General features: G+C 41.6%; 2 protein-coding genes across 4 annotated transcripts in view; one reads left to right on the top strand and one right to left on the bottom strand.

The window, feature by feature from the left end:
- Capza1 (capping actin protein of muscle Z-line subunit alpha 1) overlaps positions 1-16445 on the bottom strand; it is a 40962-nt gene extending 24517 nt beyond the window's left edge. Inside the window, exon 1 of the mRNA XM_021157379.3 lies at positions 16297-16445. Within this exon, the coding sequence (XP_021013038.1) occupies positions 16297-16335 (39 nt within the window). The 5' untranslated portion in view covers positions 16336-16445. The remainder of the gene's footprint in view (positions 1-16296) is intronic.
- Positions 16446-17046: 601 nt separating this feature from the next.
- St7l (suppression of tumorigenicity 7 like) overlaps positions 17047-17463 on the top strand; it is an 84161-nt gene continuing 83744 nt past the window's right edge. For all 3 annotated transcript variants that reach the window (XM_029474885.2, XM_021157378.3, XM_085835594.1), the window contains exon 1: positions 17047-17265. In XM_029474885.2, the coding sequence (XP_029330745.1) occupies positions 17052-17265 (214 nt within the window). In that variant the 5' untranslated portion in view covers positions 17047-17051. The remainder of the gene's footprint in view (positions 17266-17463) is intronic.

Genomic DNA, 17463 nt, shown 5'->3' with positions numbered 1-17463 from the left:
TGGAGGAAAGCTAGACAGTAATCCCTCAATTAATACGCTCTAAGACTGTTCTGGGTCCTTCCTTCCTTATTGCCTCTAGATGTGTGTCTATTTGGCATTTGACAATAGCTACATACAGATACCTGATAGTTACAAAATGATGGAGATAATGAGAATTAGTAGGCCTGTGCTGGGTAGTTTTTATCAGCCTGACATGGGCTAGAGTCACCATCTAGCCCTTAACTTCAGGAAAGCTTGTAGGGCATTTTTAAAACTAATGATTGGTAAGGGAGGGCCCAACCCATGGTAGGTGGTAGCATCCCTGGGCTGGTGATCCTGGTTCTATAAAAAATCAGGAGGGGCAAGCCAGGAGGAGCAAACCAGTGAGCAGCACTCTTCCATGGTCTATGCAACAGTTCTTGCCTTCGGGTTTCTGCCCCGACTTCTCTTCAGTGATTAACTGTGATGTGAAAGTATAAGCAAAATAAACTTTTTCCTTCCCAACTTGCTTTTGGTCATGGTGTTTCATTTAGTCACAACAATAGAAAGCGTAAGGCAATGCCTAACTTCAAAGGAATTTCTCAGGATAGGTCTAGCACACAATGGAAGAAAAATAACAAAAGCCCCCTAATATTTAATGTGCCACTCATGACGATGTTAAAATCACAGAGATAGCAAAAAGATGATTATCTAACAGGCAAGACAGCTCTATTTCCAGATTAGCACACTTCATAGGATTTTAAGTTCTTCATGTTCACATCAAAGTTAAATCATTTTGTGCGTGTATGTACAGGTACACACTTGTCATGGAAGGTATGTGCAGGGGGGTCCGAAGAAAACTCTCCAAGGTTGGTTCTTTCCCACCACCTTGTGGAATCCAGGGAAGAACTCAAGTTGTCAGGCCTGTACACAAGTACCTCCATCTCAGGCCTTCAAGCTGTTCTTACACAAAACCCAACCAACCGACCAACCAACCAAAGTCTCACAAGCCTTTTGAAAATAAGCTGGAAGCCGAGTGCATTAGTACACTATTCAAACCTGACAGGAGCCAGAAAGATGGCTCAGTGGGTACAGGCACTCGAAGTCAAGCCTAACAACCTGAATTCCATCCCCTATCTCAAATTGTCTGCTAACCTCTGTGTGTGTGCAAGTACTCATATAAATCCACTCTAAACAAGAAAATAAAATGTTTTAAAAATTAAATCACCATCAGGAGAACTTGAAATTTAAAAAAAAAAAAAAAAAAAAAGAGGGACAAAACAAACAAACCAATAGTCTAAATGTAGCTGTGAAATCCCAGCATGTGGGAGGATGAGACAGGAGGATCACCTCAAGTTCAAAGATAGTCTGGGTGACATAGACACATCTAAGTCAGCCAGAGTTACAGTGTAAAAGAATCTAAAAGTCTGAATGTTGAAATATGATTTTCTAATGTATATCTTCCTTAGTATATAAAGTAACAGTTGCCGGGCGTGGTGGTGCACGCCTTTAATCCCAGCACTCGGGAGGCAGAGGCAGGCGGATTTCTGAGTTCGAGGCCAGCCTGGTCTACAGAGTGAGTTCCAGGACAGCCAGGGCTACACAGAGAAACCCTGTCTCGAAAAACCAAAAACCAAAACCAAAACCAAACAAAACAAAAACCAAAAAAACAAAAACAAACAACAAACAAAAGCAACAGTTGATGAACACAAAATATTAAGTACTCATTGACTATTATTATAAGCAAGAAATTAGTACATCTTTTTGAACAATAAAATCTGTTTTCTTTTTTTGTTTTTTCTATGCCGTACTGATTCTCCTGGATTACACTACGTAGACCAGGCGGGCTTCAAAATCACAGAGATCTGCCTGCTTCTGCCTCCTGAGTGCTGGGATTAAAGGTGTGCCACCACACTTGGCATGGGCCTGTTTTCATTGTTTATTTGTGGCAAATATACCTAGTTTATATCACCTTCTGCCAGTGTGTTTCTCACGACACCACAGAAATGTGAATCTCTTTCTCAGTTAGGCAAAGTGCTTATATAACAAACCTAAGTATATGCTGATTAACAAATCACCTAAAACACATATTCCAGCTGGTGGAGAGGGGTGGAGGGGTGGCTCAGACCTTTAACCCCAGCACTCGGGAGACAGAGACATTTGGATCTCTGTGAGTTAGAAACCAGCCTAACCTCTCAGCCTTGAGAAAGAAAAATGTCAGTAAACAGACTTACAATGGAGAACACTGCCAATGAATATTTGACATTCACACAATCACACAGTAAGTATGTGTTAAGTGCACAAATAAGGGCATAAAGGAAGGCACCATTAGCTCTACCTATGTACACAGGAAGGGGTTTGGTCTTCAAAGGCAGGTATCTGAATTAGATGGATTTAGAGACACAGTAGACGAGAGAAACAAGGGTTCTGAAGCTTAATGTGTGTTGTGTATTTCACTTTAGCGAATTTTCTAAATATTAAGGGCATACAAAGAGAATCAGTAACTTTTTAAAAACGTAAGTGCTCCTTTAAAACAAAATAATTTGTTTATCTTCCCTGCTTATCTATAAAGGTTTGGAATTTACATCTATAAAACTTATTGTCCTAGATAGTTGATTGGTGATTTACCACATGCTTCAAAATCAGATGCAAAAACAACAAACAAAAAACCTCCCAGGCAGGACTGACATTGAGCTCAGCAAGAACTAGCCCACCTTTGCTATCTAACGGTGCTACATCCCACTGCCTTGTTGCTTGCAAGCTGGGCCTGTCTTCAGCAAGAATTGCCTGGCCTTTGATGTCTCTAATTATTCTCCATTTACTGATACCCAAACCTCTGCCTATAAATTCCAGCTCTCCTTACTGGATTAGTAGTAGAGAATAATCTTTCCTTTGTGGCTACAACCTTGCATAGTTTCTTACCATTTTAACATGTACTAAATCATTTTTCCCTAACAGGAGTCACCATTGTATGTTACTCCAGTTCATACTATACTGTCTAAAAATGACATACTTAAGCATAAAGTTTACCATAAAAAAGAAAAAAAAAAGCTGGGCTTAATGGTACTTGTTTTAATTCTAGCACTCAAGAGGCAGAGGCTGGGAGATCTCTTTGAGTTTGAGACCAGCTTGGTCTACATGGTCAGCTCCAGGGCAGCCAGGACTTGTCTCAAACAAAACGCAACAGCTGTCTATTTTATAGCTATCAATCCCAACCATTTTTGTTTCTAAGCACCAAGTTAGAAGAAGATATCTTCATTCTGGGCTCTAAAACATCCAGAATTTTGACAAGATTTCTGAGCATGTATCTTAATTGTTCATTTAAAGTGAATGTTATGCCTTTTTTTTTTTTTTTGGTTTTTCGAGACAGGGTTTCTCTGTGTAGCCCTGACTGTCCTGGAACTCCCGTAGACCAGGCTGGCCTCAAACTCAGAAATCCGCCTGCCTCTGCCTCCCAAGTGCTGGGATTAAAGGCATGCACCACCATGCCCCGTTATGCCTTTTTTTTTAGTAAACAAAATTTAGAATGTTAGGTCAACCTAAGTGGAGAATAAGAAAAGTCCTGTCTTTCATAAATGCAACAAGTATGTAGAGAGGAATGGAAAGGATCCTATGGTTTAATTAGTAGATCTAACTGGATATTGAAGAACTGTAGCAGAACAGAAAGACAGGAAAATTGTTAGGACATGTTAGTACTAGTAAAACCCTCATACACATAAAACAAAAATAAAATTTCAGAAAACATTTTAACTATTAAAATGCTAAAGAGAAGTTAGGGTTAGCAGTAAGAGCTTGTGCTGGACGGTCACACAACAGTGGGAAACAGCATTTGCCTCTAGGATCTGGTGCATATATTTATGACATTCTAAAGTAAACATACATCCTTACACCAATTTTACTTTTTCTTTGAAGTTAATGGGAATCAAACTGTTTCCCATGACATCTTTCCCACTCAACTGCTTGGATTTAGTTTCTTTATTTGTGAATATAATTCCTATGCACATTGATTAAGGACCGTTTTAACTATCCAGTGAGGTAATGTAATATAAAATATACTTAGAAGCCGGGTGTGGTGGTGCACACCTTTAATCCCAGCACTTGGGAGGCAGAGGCAGGCGGATTTCTGAGTTCGAGGCCAGCCTGGTCTACAAAGTGAGTTCCAGGACAGCCAGGGCTATACAGAGAAACCATGTCTCGAAAAACAAAACAACAACAAATATTCTTAGGCACAGTACATAATTTTTATCTCTTAAGCAAATGGCCAGGTATTACAAATTTTGAGTTATATGTCCTCTTTTAAAAATTCTGACCTCATTTACAGAGTAAATTCTAGGGTAGCCACAACTACACAGAGAAACCCTATCTTGAGCTGCCCCCCCCATAAAAAAGAAGAAAAAAAAAGTATGAAAAAACAAACATTTCATTTGCTTTAAACATTGAAATCACCAGAGGGACTGAAATGGGCAGATGCTTGAGTTCTACCTGCAGAGATTTTGATGTGACAACTCTCTTAATAGGCAGAGATGTAAGATTTAGTTGGGACTGGCTTTTACAAAACTCCCTCAGCTGCCAAGGTTGATTGTCACTACCTTCAGCTATTATGAATTGTAGATTATCGTGGTAGATACAAATAATACAAGATAAACCACATTAAGTACAAGGCTGGCAAAGACACTTACATGAACAATATCCCTTAATAAGGAATATTTAAAAATAACTACTTAATATTTTTGAAGATGCATTTTTTTCCCTAAATTTTGTGTAAACATATGTGGTCATATGCTCATGAGTGTCTACATAGTCTAGATAGAAGCAGTGGATATCCTGTAGATAGAATTATGGGCAGTTGTGAGCCACTGAGTTGGTGCTGGAAACCAAACTCAGGTCCCTTGCAGTAGTATGTGCTCTTAACTACTGAGCCATCTCTCCAGCCCAAAAAATGTTTAAATTAACTATAAATAAAAACCTGCCAAATCAAAGTATAGAGAATAAAGGACATAGATCTTAAGAGGAAGGAAACAGAGTCTTTAAAGCCAAGCTCTGCAAAATCCTTCAGAATCTTTTTGAGGCAATTCCAAGTGAAAGAATAGTGGAGGGTGTGGTGGGACATGTGTTGGCCCATGCTCACAGTCAGCAGAGTGGAGAGAAAGGAAGTTCGAGCCCATGCAGGATACACAGTGATCTTGTCTTATTACCCAAAGACTTTACCTGAGTTTAGTAATGTACTTTATTGTATACCTGTTATAGAAGACGATGTCATTAAAATTTTTGGATTATACGGGTAACTTGCTTGGTTATAACTTCAGATTCAAAATGTTTAAAATATTGAGAGGCCAGGTTTAATCAAGCTAGCTACTTAGGAGACAGGCAGAAAGACCACAATTCAAAGTCTTCCTAAGCAATTCTTTGTTTTGCATTAAAGTAACACTTTAAATGCTTAATGATGTCTCAAAATAAAAAGTAAAAAACGAGAGCTGGAGAGATGGCTCAGAAGGTAAGAGTACTTCCCAGGACCCACATGGTGGCTCATAATAATTTATAATTTCCAGTTTCAGGAGATTCCTCTCCCACTTCTTACCCTTGCAGGTACTAGACATACATGTGGAGCAAATACATACATGCAGGCAAACCATATAAAATAAAAATAAAATCTTAAAAAAAGGTTGCATATACAGGTCAGTGTTAGAGCACTTCCACAGCATGAACATGGGCTTAGGTTTAAAACCCAATACTACATGAATAGATGGATTAAACATATATACTACATATATAATATTTATACTGCATAATAACTATAATAGTGTGCTAAAAATATAATTTCCCATGTGCCTACAATAGTTGGGGAAAAAAATCTAGGCTCTTTTGTATTTATCAGCATTATTTCATTCTTATAACTAATTTCTTCAACTTAGCAAATATGAGTACCTGAAGGAGATGGATTTTGTGTCCTGATGAGTCAAACTACTTAGTATAACAGGTGAGAATTAAGATTTGAACCATAACAAGGTTCACTGTTTCTTGACTCTATAAGTATCATCAGAACACTTAATAAAAATAAATTCCTGACCACTGATCTCCAGATTTTCTGACTCGATAGATCTAGAAATTTACTTTTGAAAGAATCACCAGAAATAATATTGTAGGCAAGAACTGTTTTAAGCAGCTGTTATAGCATAAAGCTTTTTTTTTTTGGGGGGGGGGGAGGGTGCACATGCATGCCTGGTGTCACAGCAGAAAGCTCTTAAGGGAGCCAGTCTCCTTGGCCTTGTCATGGGGATTTCCATCATCTTTCACCTTCTGAAGCCATGATTCTCTAGCACGCTTTATGAAATAATTTTTGGTGGCATGCTTAAAGGTCAAAAGACCACTACCTGGATTTAACAAATTATGATGCTACCAGAGAATCTGGCTGTCTCACATCTATGCAGGCATCAGCACAACTAACTGCTCAGCATCTCCTCTTACTATCTACCACCTACATAAGAAGCCAAGGGCCTAAGGAGGATACAAGCTCTAAAAGCAGATTGCCAACACTGTATCCATTCTACTGATTACTAGTTCTGGACAGTTGTTTTATTTTCTATTTTTTTTTAGCTTCACTTCACTCCTAGAAATATTTGAACAAGAATGCATATTTATAAAGTACATAACAGGTTATCTCAGTGCAATATAATTCACAGGGCAAAGTCTGGCCATTTAAAAAACACACCACCTTTCTTTGATACAGCTTTTCTGCCATTATGTTACACTATGCCTTCCACAGTAACGTCTGGTTCACTCAGATAACTATTGTATCTCACAATAACTTAAAATATGCATGTGCAAGCAGTAGTAAAGATGAATTTTGGATACTCCTCAAAACTGAGTCCTATAACTGTGAAGAATTTATAGTAACGCAGCTGGAAAGGAAGGAAAGGCTGGAGGCAGAAAGAACAACTAAACATACTGTAAGTAAAGGGGGCTGGAAAGACGTCTCAGCAGCTGAGAGTACATACTGCTCTTGCAGATCTGAGTGCAGTTCCCAGTTCCCACCTCCCAGGGGGAGCTGGGCAGGGGCTCTCACAACTGACTGTAACTCCCGCTGCATAGAATCATGGACTTCTGGACTTTCAGGGAACCTGCATTCATGTGTGCATACCTCCCCCAGCTCCCCACATATACATACACACACACACACAATTTTAAAAATTAATGATGGAAATAAGTCTAAAAATGTTGTTAAGGAGCCTGGAGGGGTGATGTATACCTTTAATCCCAGCATTCTGAAGGCAGGCAAATCTGTAAATTTGAAGCCAGCCTGGTCTACATTAGCAAGTTCCAGGACAGCCAGGGCTACATAATAGTTAGAATCTGTCTCAAAAAACTAAAATATGGCTCTTTAAGCTCTCACCTTTCTTACTCTCTAGCCCTCCTTCTTTCTCTCTCTTCCCCCCTCTCTCCACGTGGCCTTGGCTAGTGGTCTCTCTACCTTCTCTCTCTCTCTGCCTTTCTACAATAAAGCTCTAAAACCACAAACAAACAAACCAACCTAAAATATGTAGTTCTCTTGAAGGCAGGTAGATTGCTGTGAGTTGAAAGACAGCCTGGGCTACAAAATATAAACAAAGCAAAGTAACTTGAATGGTGAAGGAGAAACCAACATGCTGTAAATTTTCTCCTCTGATTTATGGGGCAACACACACACACAGAGTAAAAAGAAGTTAAAAAACAAAGTAAATCACTAAGAAAATGACTCAGTGGTTTAGAGCTTGCCCAACATAGACATACAATAAAAAAAAAAAGGCCTCCAAAGAAAACAGTACATGGATGTGGACGGGTTGAGTGAAAGGTAAACTAGGGTGTGGTAGTGAATGCCTATAATCCCCAACATTTGGGAGGTGGAGGTGTGGACAGTAGCTATTACCAAAACAGGGCATCTGAATAAAAATGGCTCCAATAGGCTCATAGGGTAAGGCACTATTAGGAGTGGCCTTGTTGGTGTAGGTGTGTCTTTGAGATCTCAGAAGTACCATTGTCACTTCCTGCTGCCTTGGGGTCAAGACGTAGAACTCTCTGCTGCCTCTCCAGCACTAAGTCTGCCTGCTTACCACCATACTTCCTGCCATGACAATAATAGACTAAGCCTCTGAACTATAAGCCAGTCCTAATTGTTTTCCTTTATAGGAGTTGCTATGGTCGTGGTGTCTCTTCACAGCAACAGAAAACATAACTAGGGGTAGAGAGATGGCTCAGCAGTCTTGAGTTCAATCCCTAGGAACCACAGGGTGGCTCACTACCATCTGTAATTGGATTTGAAGCCCTCTTCTGGTGTGTCTGAAGATAGTGACAGTGTACTCACATATATAAAACAGATAAAGAAAGAAAGAAAAGAAAAGATCAGATCTAAGACAAGAAGATCATCCTTTCTATATGTTTGAGCTCCAAAAGAACCTGGCTACATGAGACTCCATCTCTAAAAAACAAAAGCAAAAACAAAGGAAAAAGGGTCTCTTGGTCGGGATACAATTTGGTGGTAGCATGCTTTCTTAGCATTCACAAGGCCCTGTGTTCAATTCCCAGTACTGAAAGTTGGTATTTTGTGTTCTTCTGCAAGTAAGAGAATAATGGAGGGATAGGTAGAAAGGCAAAGTTCCAGAGAATGCTCTAATGAGGATAAGGCAGACAACCGTAAGAAATAGCTTTGCAACCCAGAACTCCACTTTGCTTGGATTATACTAGCATGTGTGTTGTTTTGTTTGAAATAGGATCTCACTATGCAGCTCTTGCTGGCCTTCAATGTTTTATGTAAACTAGTCTGACCTTGACTTTACTCCCCACCACTGGCTCCAGAGTCCTGGAATTAAAGGCATTCACCACTATGCTCAGCCTACATATACTCCTTTAATATCAAATGGACTTGACAACCAAAAACCCTTAATGGGAATGTGCTAATAAGCACACGTGCGTCCCGTCTAACAGTCCACCTAGGAACCTTTCAGCCAACTAGGACTCCCACTCACTCCAAGTAAGTTTCTCTCCCCTTGGCAAATCATCAAAAACTCCCCTTTCAGGTAGGAGAGATAGAAAATTGATCTGACCTAACTAGTTTTGGGCATGCTTCCAATAAAGTAAACAGTAACCTTTAAGTGAACTTTTGGAGAAAATCTCCCATTGACCATCTTTTTTTTTTTTTTCTAGACAGGGTTTCTTTGTGTAGCCATGGAACTCACTTTGTAGACCAGGCTGGCCTCAAACTCAGAAATCCGCCTGCTGGGATCAAAGGCGTGCACCACCACGCTCAGCTCCCATTGACCATTTTATGACTAAGAATAATTAGGCATAAGTATGAATAAAATCTAAATTATGGGATGGGACATACCAGTGTCCAAAGACTTACATAACCCAAGCCTGTCAATCAAAACAGGAAACCACTTGGCTCCAGTCCTTAGTACCAGTCGTTGTCGTTTGTATATTCTTGGACCAGGGAGTGGCACCATTTGGAGGTGTGGCCTTTTTGGAATAGGTGTGACCTGGTTGGAATAGGTGTGTTACTGTGGGTGTGGGCTTAAGGCCCTCACCCCAGTTCCTTGGAAGTCAGTCTTCCACTAGCAGCCTTTGGATGAAGACATAGAACTCTCAGCTCTTCCTGTACCATGCCTGCCTGGATACTGCCATGCTCCCACCTTGATGATAATGGACTGAACCTCTGAACATGTAAGCCAGCCCCAATTAAATGTTGCTTTTTAATAAGACTTGCCTTGGTCATGGTATCTGTTCACAGCAGTAAAACCCTAACTAAGACAGTACCCAAGTTCCTCCCTCCTTTAGAAACCACAAAAGCAGCCCAGGTGGTAACCTGGAGCCCTTGAGTATTATTCTCACTCTTGTGGCCAGCTGTAGAGCGTGAATGTATTTTTTTCTGATCTGTATGATGGTTTCATTTTTTAATTAAATTTTCTTGCACTGCAGATCTTCATGTGCTTATTTCAATTCCTTAAAAAAGACTCCAAGACCCTGGAAACATCAGGTCCAGACCTTGACCACAGGCAGTAAGAGAGAAAAGGAATAGTATATGGATATTGAAATCTTGTTAAAAAACAACAACAAACCAAGTAGTCTTTTGTCTTCACTATTATGACTAATTTTCTCTATCTAGGGTTTTCAATTTCATGATCCATATAAGGAGTTTATTTATTTTTGGCAAAGAGATGTAAGAAATTTGTACACTGGACAAAGGAACGCACAAAGAATGCCTGGTTGTATGTTTTTGTTGTTTTGTTTGTTTGTTTTTTTAAGACAGGGTTTCTCTGTATAGCCCTGGCTGTCCTCAAACTCAGAAATCCACCTGCCTCTGCCTTCCAAGTGCTGGTATTAAAGGCGTGCGCCACCACCTCCCAGTGGTATTCTGTCTTTTTATTAAGCTCTAAAGGAAAGAACTCATATCAAACAAAGGAAACACTCCCCTTAGGGTCTTGGCAAGGCTCCTTGCAGGAACACATACACAGTTGCCGTGGCACACACAAGGTGTTGCAGCTTTATGCCATCTATTAGGACAACCCTGCTGGGGTACATGGGAGAGCCATGGGGCTGAATGTTCCCAGCAGTTAGCACAGCAGAGCACCAGTAATGGCAGCAAATACACATAAAGATACACAAAAAGGTATTCAAACCATAGAGACTATCAGAAAGTGTACTTTATAAGAGCCAAGAGAGAACCATAGGAATCAATGAATCTTTTTCATACAGTAAAGTCTGTAAAACTATACTATGTTCTTGGTGTTGTGCTAAGCACTAGATAAAATGGCATGATTCCAGTTACTAACTCTGCTTGTTATCAGAGGAAGCACAGGAATGAAGACAATCTAAGAACCTCTGGAACATTTTAATGTTTCAATTTTTAAAAGAAAGATCTTCTTCGCTGTCCTCCTCCTCCTCTTTTTTTTTCCCGTTTTCTTTTCCAGAGAGGGCTTCTCTGTATAGTCCTGGCTGTCCTGAAACTCTCTCTGTGGACCAGGCTGGCCTTGATCTCATGTGGATCCACCTGCCTCTGACTCTGGAGTGATGGGACTAGAGGTGTGCCTAGTGCTGGGTTTTAAGTCACAATTCATAGGAAATGGTATAGTACGAAATGAATGGCTGAAAAGCAGACAGACCTGGGGTCTGCATTTTATGATTAATTAATAATAAATACTACCCCACTTAGCATCAAGGCTGGTTCCAATGAAACAGTTCACCATTCTATAAGAAATCATAATAAACCTATAGTCATGTGGATTTTATCTGTTTAGATTTTGAGTTCTGGTTCAGGATTTTGTAACAAATTATAAGACTTCTATCACCAAGTAGAGCTAACTAAAGGTATGAAGAGGAAAATGATAAAGTGAATGCTAACTGACGACTTCTTAGAAAGTCACCAGTGTAAGTAAGACTCAGAGTTTACTTCATCCTACAGGGATTTTAACTCATCTAGTAAAGTATGTAATTGAGGATAGCCAGCCTAAAAGTGGATTTTAATAAGCTCCAACAAAGCTCTGAAATCCCAGCTTCTATTTACAAGATTTAAAAACTGTTACTATTATTAAGGTAGGTAGGGAGTGTGGATGTGTGGATGCCAGAGGACAGCTCTGTGAGGTCATTTCTCTCCCTTCACATTTATCTGTGTTCCTGACAGTGAATGCAGGCACCAGGTTTGTCCAGCAAGTATCTTTACTCAATAAGCATCTCTCATTGCCCCATTTATATTTTTTACATCTCTACTACTTAGTTTGATAAACTTGTTTCTAGAAGGAGGAGGAAGAAGAGGAGGAGGTGGCCGCTGCAGCAGCAGTTTTTACGTTTGTAATTCCAGCATTCAGGAGGCTGAGACAGGATGTCAGTTCAAGGGCAGCCTTGGCTATATAACCAATTCTAGGCTAGCTTGAGCTACATACTAAGCTCTTGCTTTAAAAACAGAACAAAGCAATTAAACAAAAAGCTTTTTAAAAAAGAAGTCCTTAAACCAGGTGTGATGTGTGATAGCCACATGCTTATAATCCCAGCATCCCATGAAGCTGAAACAGGAGTCCCCAGGGAGTGAGGGGAGACTGTGAGCTACAGAATGGGACTGTTTCAAAAACCAAACAAACTCTTACAAATGAGACCTCTGTCTAAATTAAAATCATACAGACCCACTTCTCAGTATTTTTAAAGTTATATGCACATATTTATTTATTAGGTTAAAAAGGAAAACCATACTAATCAGTTTTGTTCAATCCTAGAATTCTTTTCACATTGTTGGAAACAAACAAACAAACAAAATATTAAAAAAAAAAAAAAAAACAAAAAAAAAACAAAAACAAATCGAAGGCGGATTTCTGAGTTCAAAGCCAGCCTGGTCTACAGAGTGAGTTCCAAGACAGCCAGGGCTACACAGAGAAACCCTGTCTCGAAAATCCGAAACAACAATAACAACAACAAATCAATGCTGAATCATGAAATAAAGAAAACAAGTGAGGCAGAGAACCCAAATGCATCACTCATCTCACACCTCAAACTTCCTAATCAAGCTATCTTGGTCTTGGTAAGCATTTGGAACTAAGTTAACTGAAAAGCACAGGTACCTGGAATAGTTTCCAGAAACTCAACTACGGGATAAGACTAGAAGCACTTATCTGCCTGTTACTAACCTTCTCACTTCCTGCTTTGTTTAGGACAGCTCACTCTGACCATTTCAGGTAACGATGAAGAAGTGTGTGTGTGTGTGTGTGTGTGTGTGTTTGGGGGTTGGGGGGAAGACAGAAAAACCAAAAAAAAAAAAAAAAAAAAAAGCCCAAAAACCCTTCCTCTTTAAAAGTAATAAAAGCTTTACCAGCTGGTTATAAAAATGATTTTACTTGCCTTTATAGAAATGCTTGAGAGAAATCAACAGCCTCAAATGGCAAAGTTATGTCAGGGCTTACTGCTTTCACAAAACATACAAAGATAAGATTATTAAATTATTCCTTTTGGGACCACACCATGCGTATTTAAAAAAATAGAACAATAACAACAAAACATACCTATCCCAAACCAAACACATTTGAAGTCTTCAGCAACAAAGAAAATGAAAATTCTGGATTTCTTTCCAAGAATTCAAAGTAGACACTCAGGCTCAAGCATCCTGCAGAGCTGCAGACCGGTCCACAGGACGACTTTGCAGACGCTGGTAAGCAGTCTGCATGCTCTGAAGGCTCACCTACATAGCCAGTCCATCTCCCACCTCCCTTCCACTTTTTGAGACAGACTCGCCAAGTTTTCCAGGCTGTACTTCAATTTGCTCTGTAGCCTGGACAGACCTTACATTTTTCTATGCTCTTGCCTCAGCTTCCTAAGCAGTTAGGATGACAGGCCCTGGTCACCAGGCCAGGAAGGATTTTTAAGGTTAGTTTGTACTGCTTGGATGGTGGCTCACGGCTATGAGCCTGACACCAATGACCTCAAGACAGAAGAGTCACTGGGAGTTATGTCTGGGCTACATAGTGAGTTCCAGATCAGCTTGAGCTACAGGATTTGGACTGTCTCAATAAATCAAAATAAGTAAACCTCATCAGGGGTTACTTGCTTATGAATCCTAAGACATTCAAATCAGTAAAATCTTTTTAGCACACACACACACTCCAAAACTTTTTATTTTTTGAGAAAGGATTTCATTCATGTAGCCAACCATGGGCATGAATTCCTAATCCTCTTTGCCTTTATCTCCCAAGAGCTGAAATTATTATAGACAGGTATCACCAGGACCAGCCTTTTCCCCTAGCTTTTTAATCTCTGTTAAAATCAATCTAAAGATTAGAAGGGAAAGCAGGCAAAGTAGGTAAGAAGCTCAAAAATCAAGAACTTTCTTTTTCTTCTTTTTGAGACAAGGTTTCTCTGTATAGCCCTGGCTGTCCTGGAACTCACTTTGTAGACCAGGCTGGCCTCAGACTCACAGAAATCCACCTGCTTTTGCCTCCCAAGTGCTGGAATTAAAGATGTGTACCAGCACCACCACCACCCAGCAACCCTTTCTTTCTACTCATAGATTTAAGGAGATATGAATGTGCCTGTCAGCTCTGAGGAAAGGAATCTAATAAAACTACAGGAATCTCAAGTTACTAGGGTCTCTCTATGTAGTCCTGGAACTTACTATGTTGACAAGGCTAGCCTTGAACTCAAGAGATCTACCTGCTTCTGCTTCCTGAGTGTTTAGATTAAAGGCATACACCACCATGCCTGGCTCAAATCATAAGGATTTTTACTGTATCATTATACCACATTATCTACACCAATAAAGATAATGTAGTCAATTAAAAACAACAAAGAAAAAAACCTCTGATAAACCCAGAATCGTGGGAGACGGAGGCAGGAGGACAAATTGGAGATCAGTCCAGTCTACAGAGCAGGTTCCAGACCAGCTAGGACTACATAGCAAGAATTTGTCCTAAAAATACAAAACAAAAACTAAAAGCTCCTTACTAAAGTAGGAATTGAATTTATTACAAGTTCTGGGGCAGATTTACTAGTTATGACTGGCTTGTTCTATTATTACTAAAACTAAGCAATAAAGTTAAGTGTGATGGTATGCACCTATAACTGCAGTATTTGAGAGACAGAGACAAGCACATTAGGGGTTGGTGTCACTCTTGGCTGTATAATGAGATGTTTATATGAGCCAAACAAGACCCAGTCTTAAGAAAAGGAATAAAAACATTCACTCCAGCCGGGCGTGGTGGCACACACCTTTAATCCCAGCACTTGGGAGGCAGAGGCAGGTGGATTTCTGAGTTCGAGGCCAGCCTGGTCTACAGAGTGAGTTCCAGGACAGCCAGGGCTACACAGAGAAACCCTGTCTTGAAAAACAAAAACAAAAATAAAAACAACAACAAAAAAAACAACAACAAAAAAAGAGAAATCAACGCTAAAGTGTTATTTGGTGGCTTTTTAGTTTTTGTCCTACTAATGCTGAAGTTCAAACACAGGATGTTGTACATGCTAAGACTCTCCTGGTAAGTGGTTTATAAAGGTGGTAAGGGCCCTTTTCAGCATTTAAAGACAGTGGCTCATTCATACACAGGTGTATGTTAAATTATTCTTTTTGAAGAAGTGATTAAAAATAGTCTGTTCCCTCCCACCAATCTCCAATTTCTTTTTCAAAGAACCCAGGCAGATTTTATAGAACATTGGAGAGCACATACTTTATAACAGTCATTGCAGGAAACAAAAGACATATTCTTGTCCTGTAAGTTAGCTAATGAGACCATGCTAACTTGCAGCAGCCCTAAGAGTCTGTGTTTATGGAAGAACCAAGTACTTTCCTTTTTGGACAGTTTAGCAAATGTACGTTGTTGTCAGAAAAAGTTATACTATCAAATGTGGAATACACCCTGGCATTTAAAACACCTTTAAAGATCTAAGTACACTGTTGACATACCCAGCTATAAAGCACCATAGTAGGTCATCAAAAAAAGGTTGGGTGTTTCTTCCAAACTGAATGTGTTAAATGTGAGGTTTATTTACAACCCATTTAACCTTTCTGGAGTTGAAAAAAGTCTTCTGGCTACTTCTCACAGCTCAACAGGAAGTAAAAACAAAACAAAACAAAACAAACAAACAAAAAACCGACTTTGAAAAAAGTTATAGTTAAGATTAAGACAGAAGGGACAGAGTCACCTTGGGGCTAAACGTGCACACAAGAGAGCATAGGCAGGAATAAAGGTGCTGGTCAAATTCTTAAGCAAATCCCTTGAGGTTTACTGATTTATTTTTATCCAATTAGTTTGGTCGTCAGTAGTTGAGAAAAGATGAGAAAGGGTGTGTAGTTCGGTGGACAGACACCACCAGAGGACCTCTCCCTCCCTGACAAGGAGTCCTGACAGCAAAATCACTTCCTGAGGAAGGAGGAGCAAAAGGGAAGTTAAGGAGGCCACTCTGATCAGGAAGTGACTCGTTCTAAACTAACCTCAATCATACCTATAAATGGGGGGATGGGGTGAGCCCCAACTGCCAAAGGCGGTAAAATAACTGCTGCCTGACACGTCCCGACATCACCTTCACCTCCTCTCTTATAATTACAGAAAAGAGTCTAGAGTTAAAAGTCAATCAGGCAAAGTGTCTCCTCTTTTGAAAGAAGGTTGTGCTCTGTCCGGGATGAAAAGAAGAGTTGAGGACTGGGGGACTGGGGCCACTGTGAGGCAGACGAAAGCTCCTTTAAGGAAGGAAGCGTCCCGGGGGCAGAGGGACTATGCCAGCACCGGGAAACAACCTTCTTCTTCCTGGGGACACCGCCAAGTTTCCCACTGCTGCCGGCTCGGACCCCTGGGCCCCGTCGAGGAAGGAAGTAAAAGAGAGAGGCGGACCCCTTACCTTCTCTTCATCCGACACCCGATCCTCAAAGTCGGCCATCTTGGCTGCTCTGGCCCAGCCCGGCGGGCCGGCGCGAGGCAGGCCGGGAAGGAAGCTGAGTGGCGGAATCACCGAGGGGCCGTCGGAAGGAGCCGCCCGGAAGCTCAGGCCAAGAGGGCGCCATGTCAGTTCCGCGCGGGCGTGACAGCCTGGAGTCGGCGCTCTAGGAAGTCGGCTTGCCCCTCGGGGCTTTGCAGCCTTAACATCTTTCTCCCTGAGTTCCAGTCACTTTCCCATTCGCCCTGGAGTGCTTGGTGGCGGGCCTCGACTCTTGCGTGGCGTCTGGGCTCCCTCTGGTCATGGAGCAGTTGTTACACCTCTAAGTTTTTCTGATCCCGTTGGTCTCCTGGGCCGCCGAGTCCAGGGCACTAAGAGCTGCTCCGCTCTAGGAGACATCAGTACTTTTCCGACTCCGGCACAGGGCGACAGGTGACTCTCAACCACGTATGGAAGAAAAACCACTTCCCTCCAGCGCCACACTGAGTCCGTTTCCAGAAGAATAAGCGCCACCATCAGATGCTTCCCCGCCCTCCTAGAGGACTAGGTAGCCCCTCAGTCAGCCACCGCGCTCGGCCACCTTCCAGATCTCCGGCCAGTTCCCCAGGACTCAGCCTAGACAGAGGCCAGCTTCAAGTCCGCCACTATCCCAGGATTCCCGACTCCGGGTTTCCGGCCCTTCTCCCCTCCCAGGTCCCGGCGCCTGCTGGAGCCGCAAGATGGCGGACGGAGACTACTTCGCGGAAGCCGCGCGGGCCGTGGGGTGTCCCCATGCACCTGTTTCTGGCTTGGGCCTCGGCCCGCCGCTGGGCTGGAAAGAGCGGCTGAAGGCCGGGTTGGCGAACTCTGGGTCCACGCTGTGGTTCCTGGCGGGGCTAGGGCTGCTTTACGCTCTGAGGGTCCCGCTGAGGCTGTGTGACAACGTGACAGCGGGTGAGAGGCCCAAACCTCCCGGACAGTCGGGGACAAGTGCCAAAGATCAGAGATTCTCGGGGAGACATGGAGGGCTTTGCAGAAGGAAATTGGTGTTGCATGCTCCAGTGGGTTTATTTTTGTCGCTTGGGCCACCACCACCCGGCAGCTGATTGTTAGACCCGTGCTGCAGTTTCCTGGCCCCTCCCTAGGTTGCTG

The sequence above is a fragment of the Mus caroli genome, unplaced genomic scaffold, assembly GCF_978045245.1.
Source record: "Mus caroli unplaced genomic scaffold, Mus_caroli_1 scaffold_3, whole genome shotgun sequence".
Lineage (NCBI taxonomy): Eukaryota > Metazoa > Chordata > Mammalia > Rodentia > Muridae > Mus > Mus caroli.
Note: the sequence above shows the minus strand (reverse complement) of the source record. Positions and strands in the feature narration are given on the sequence as shown.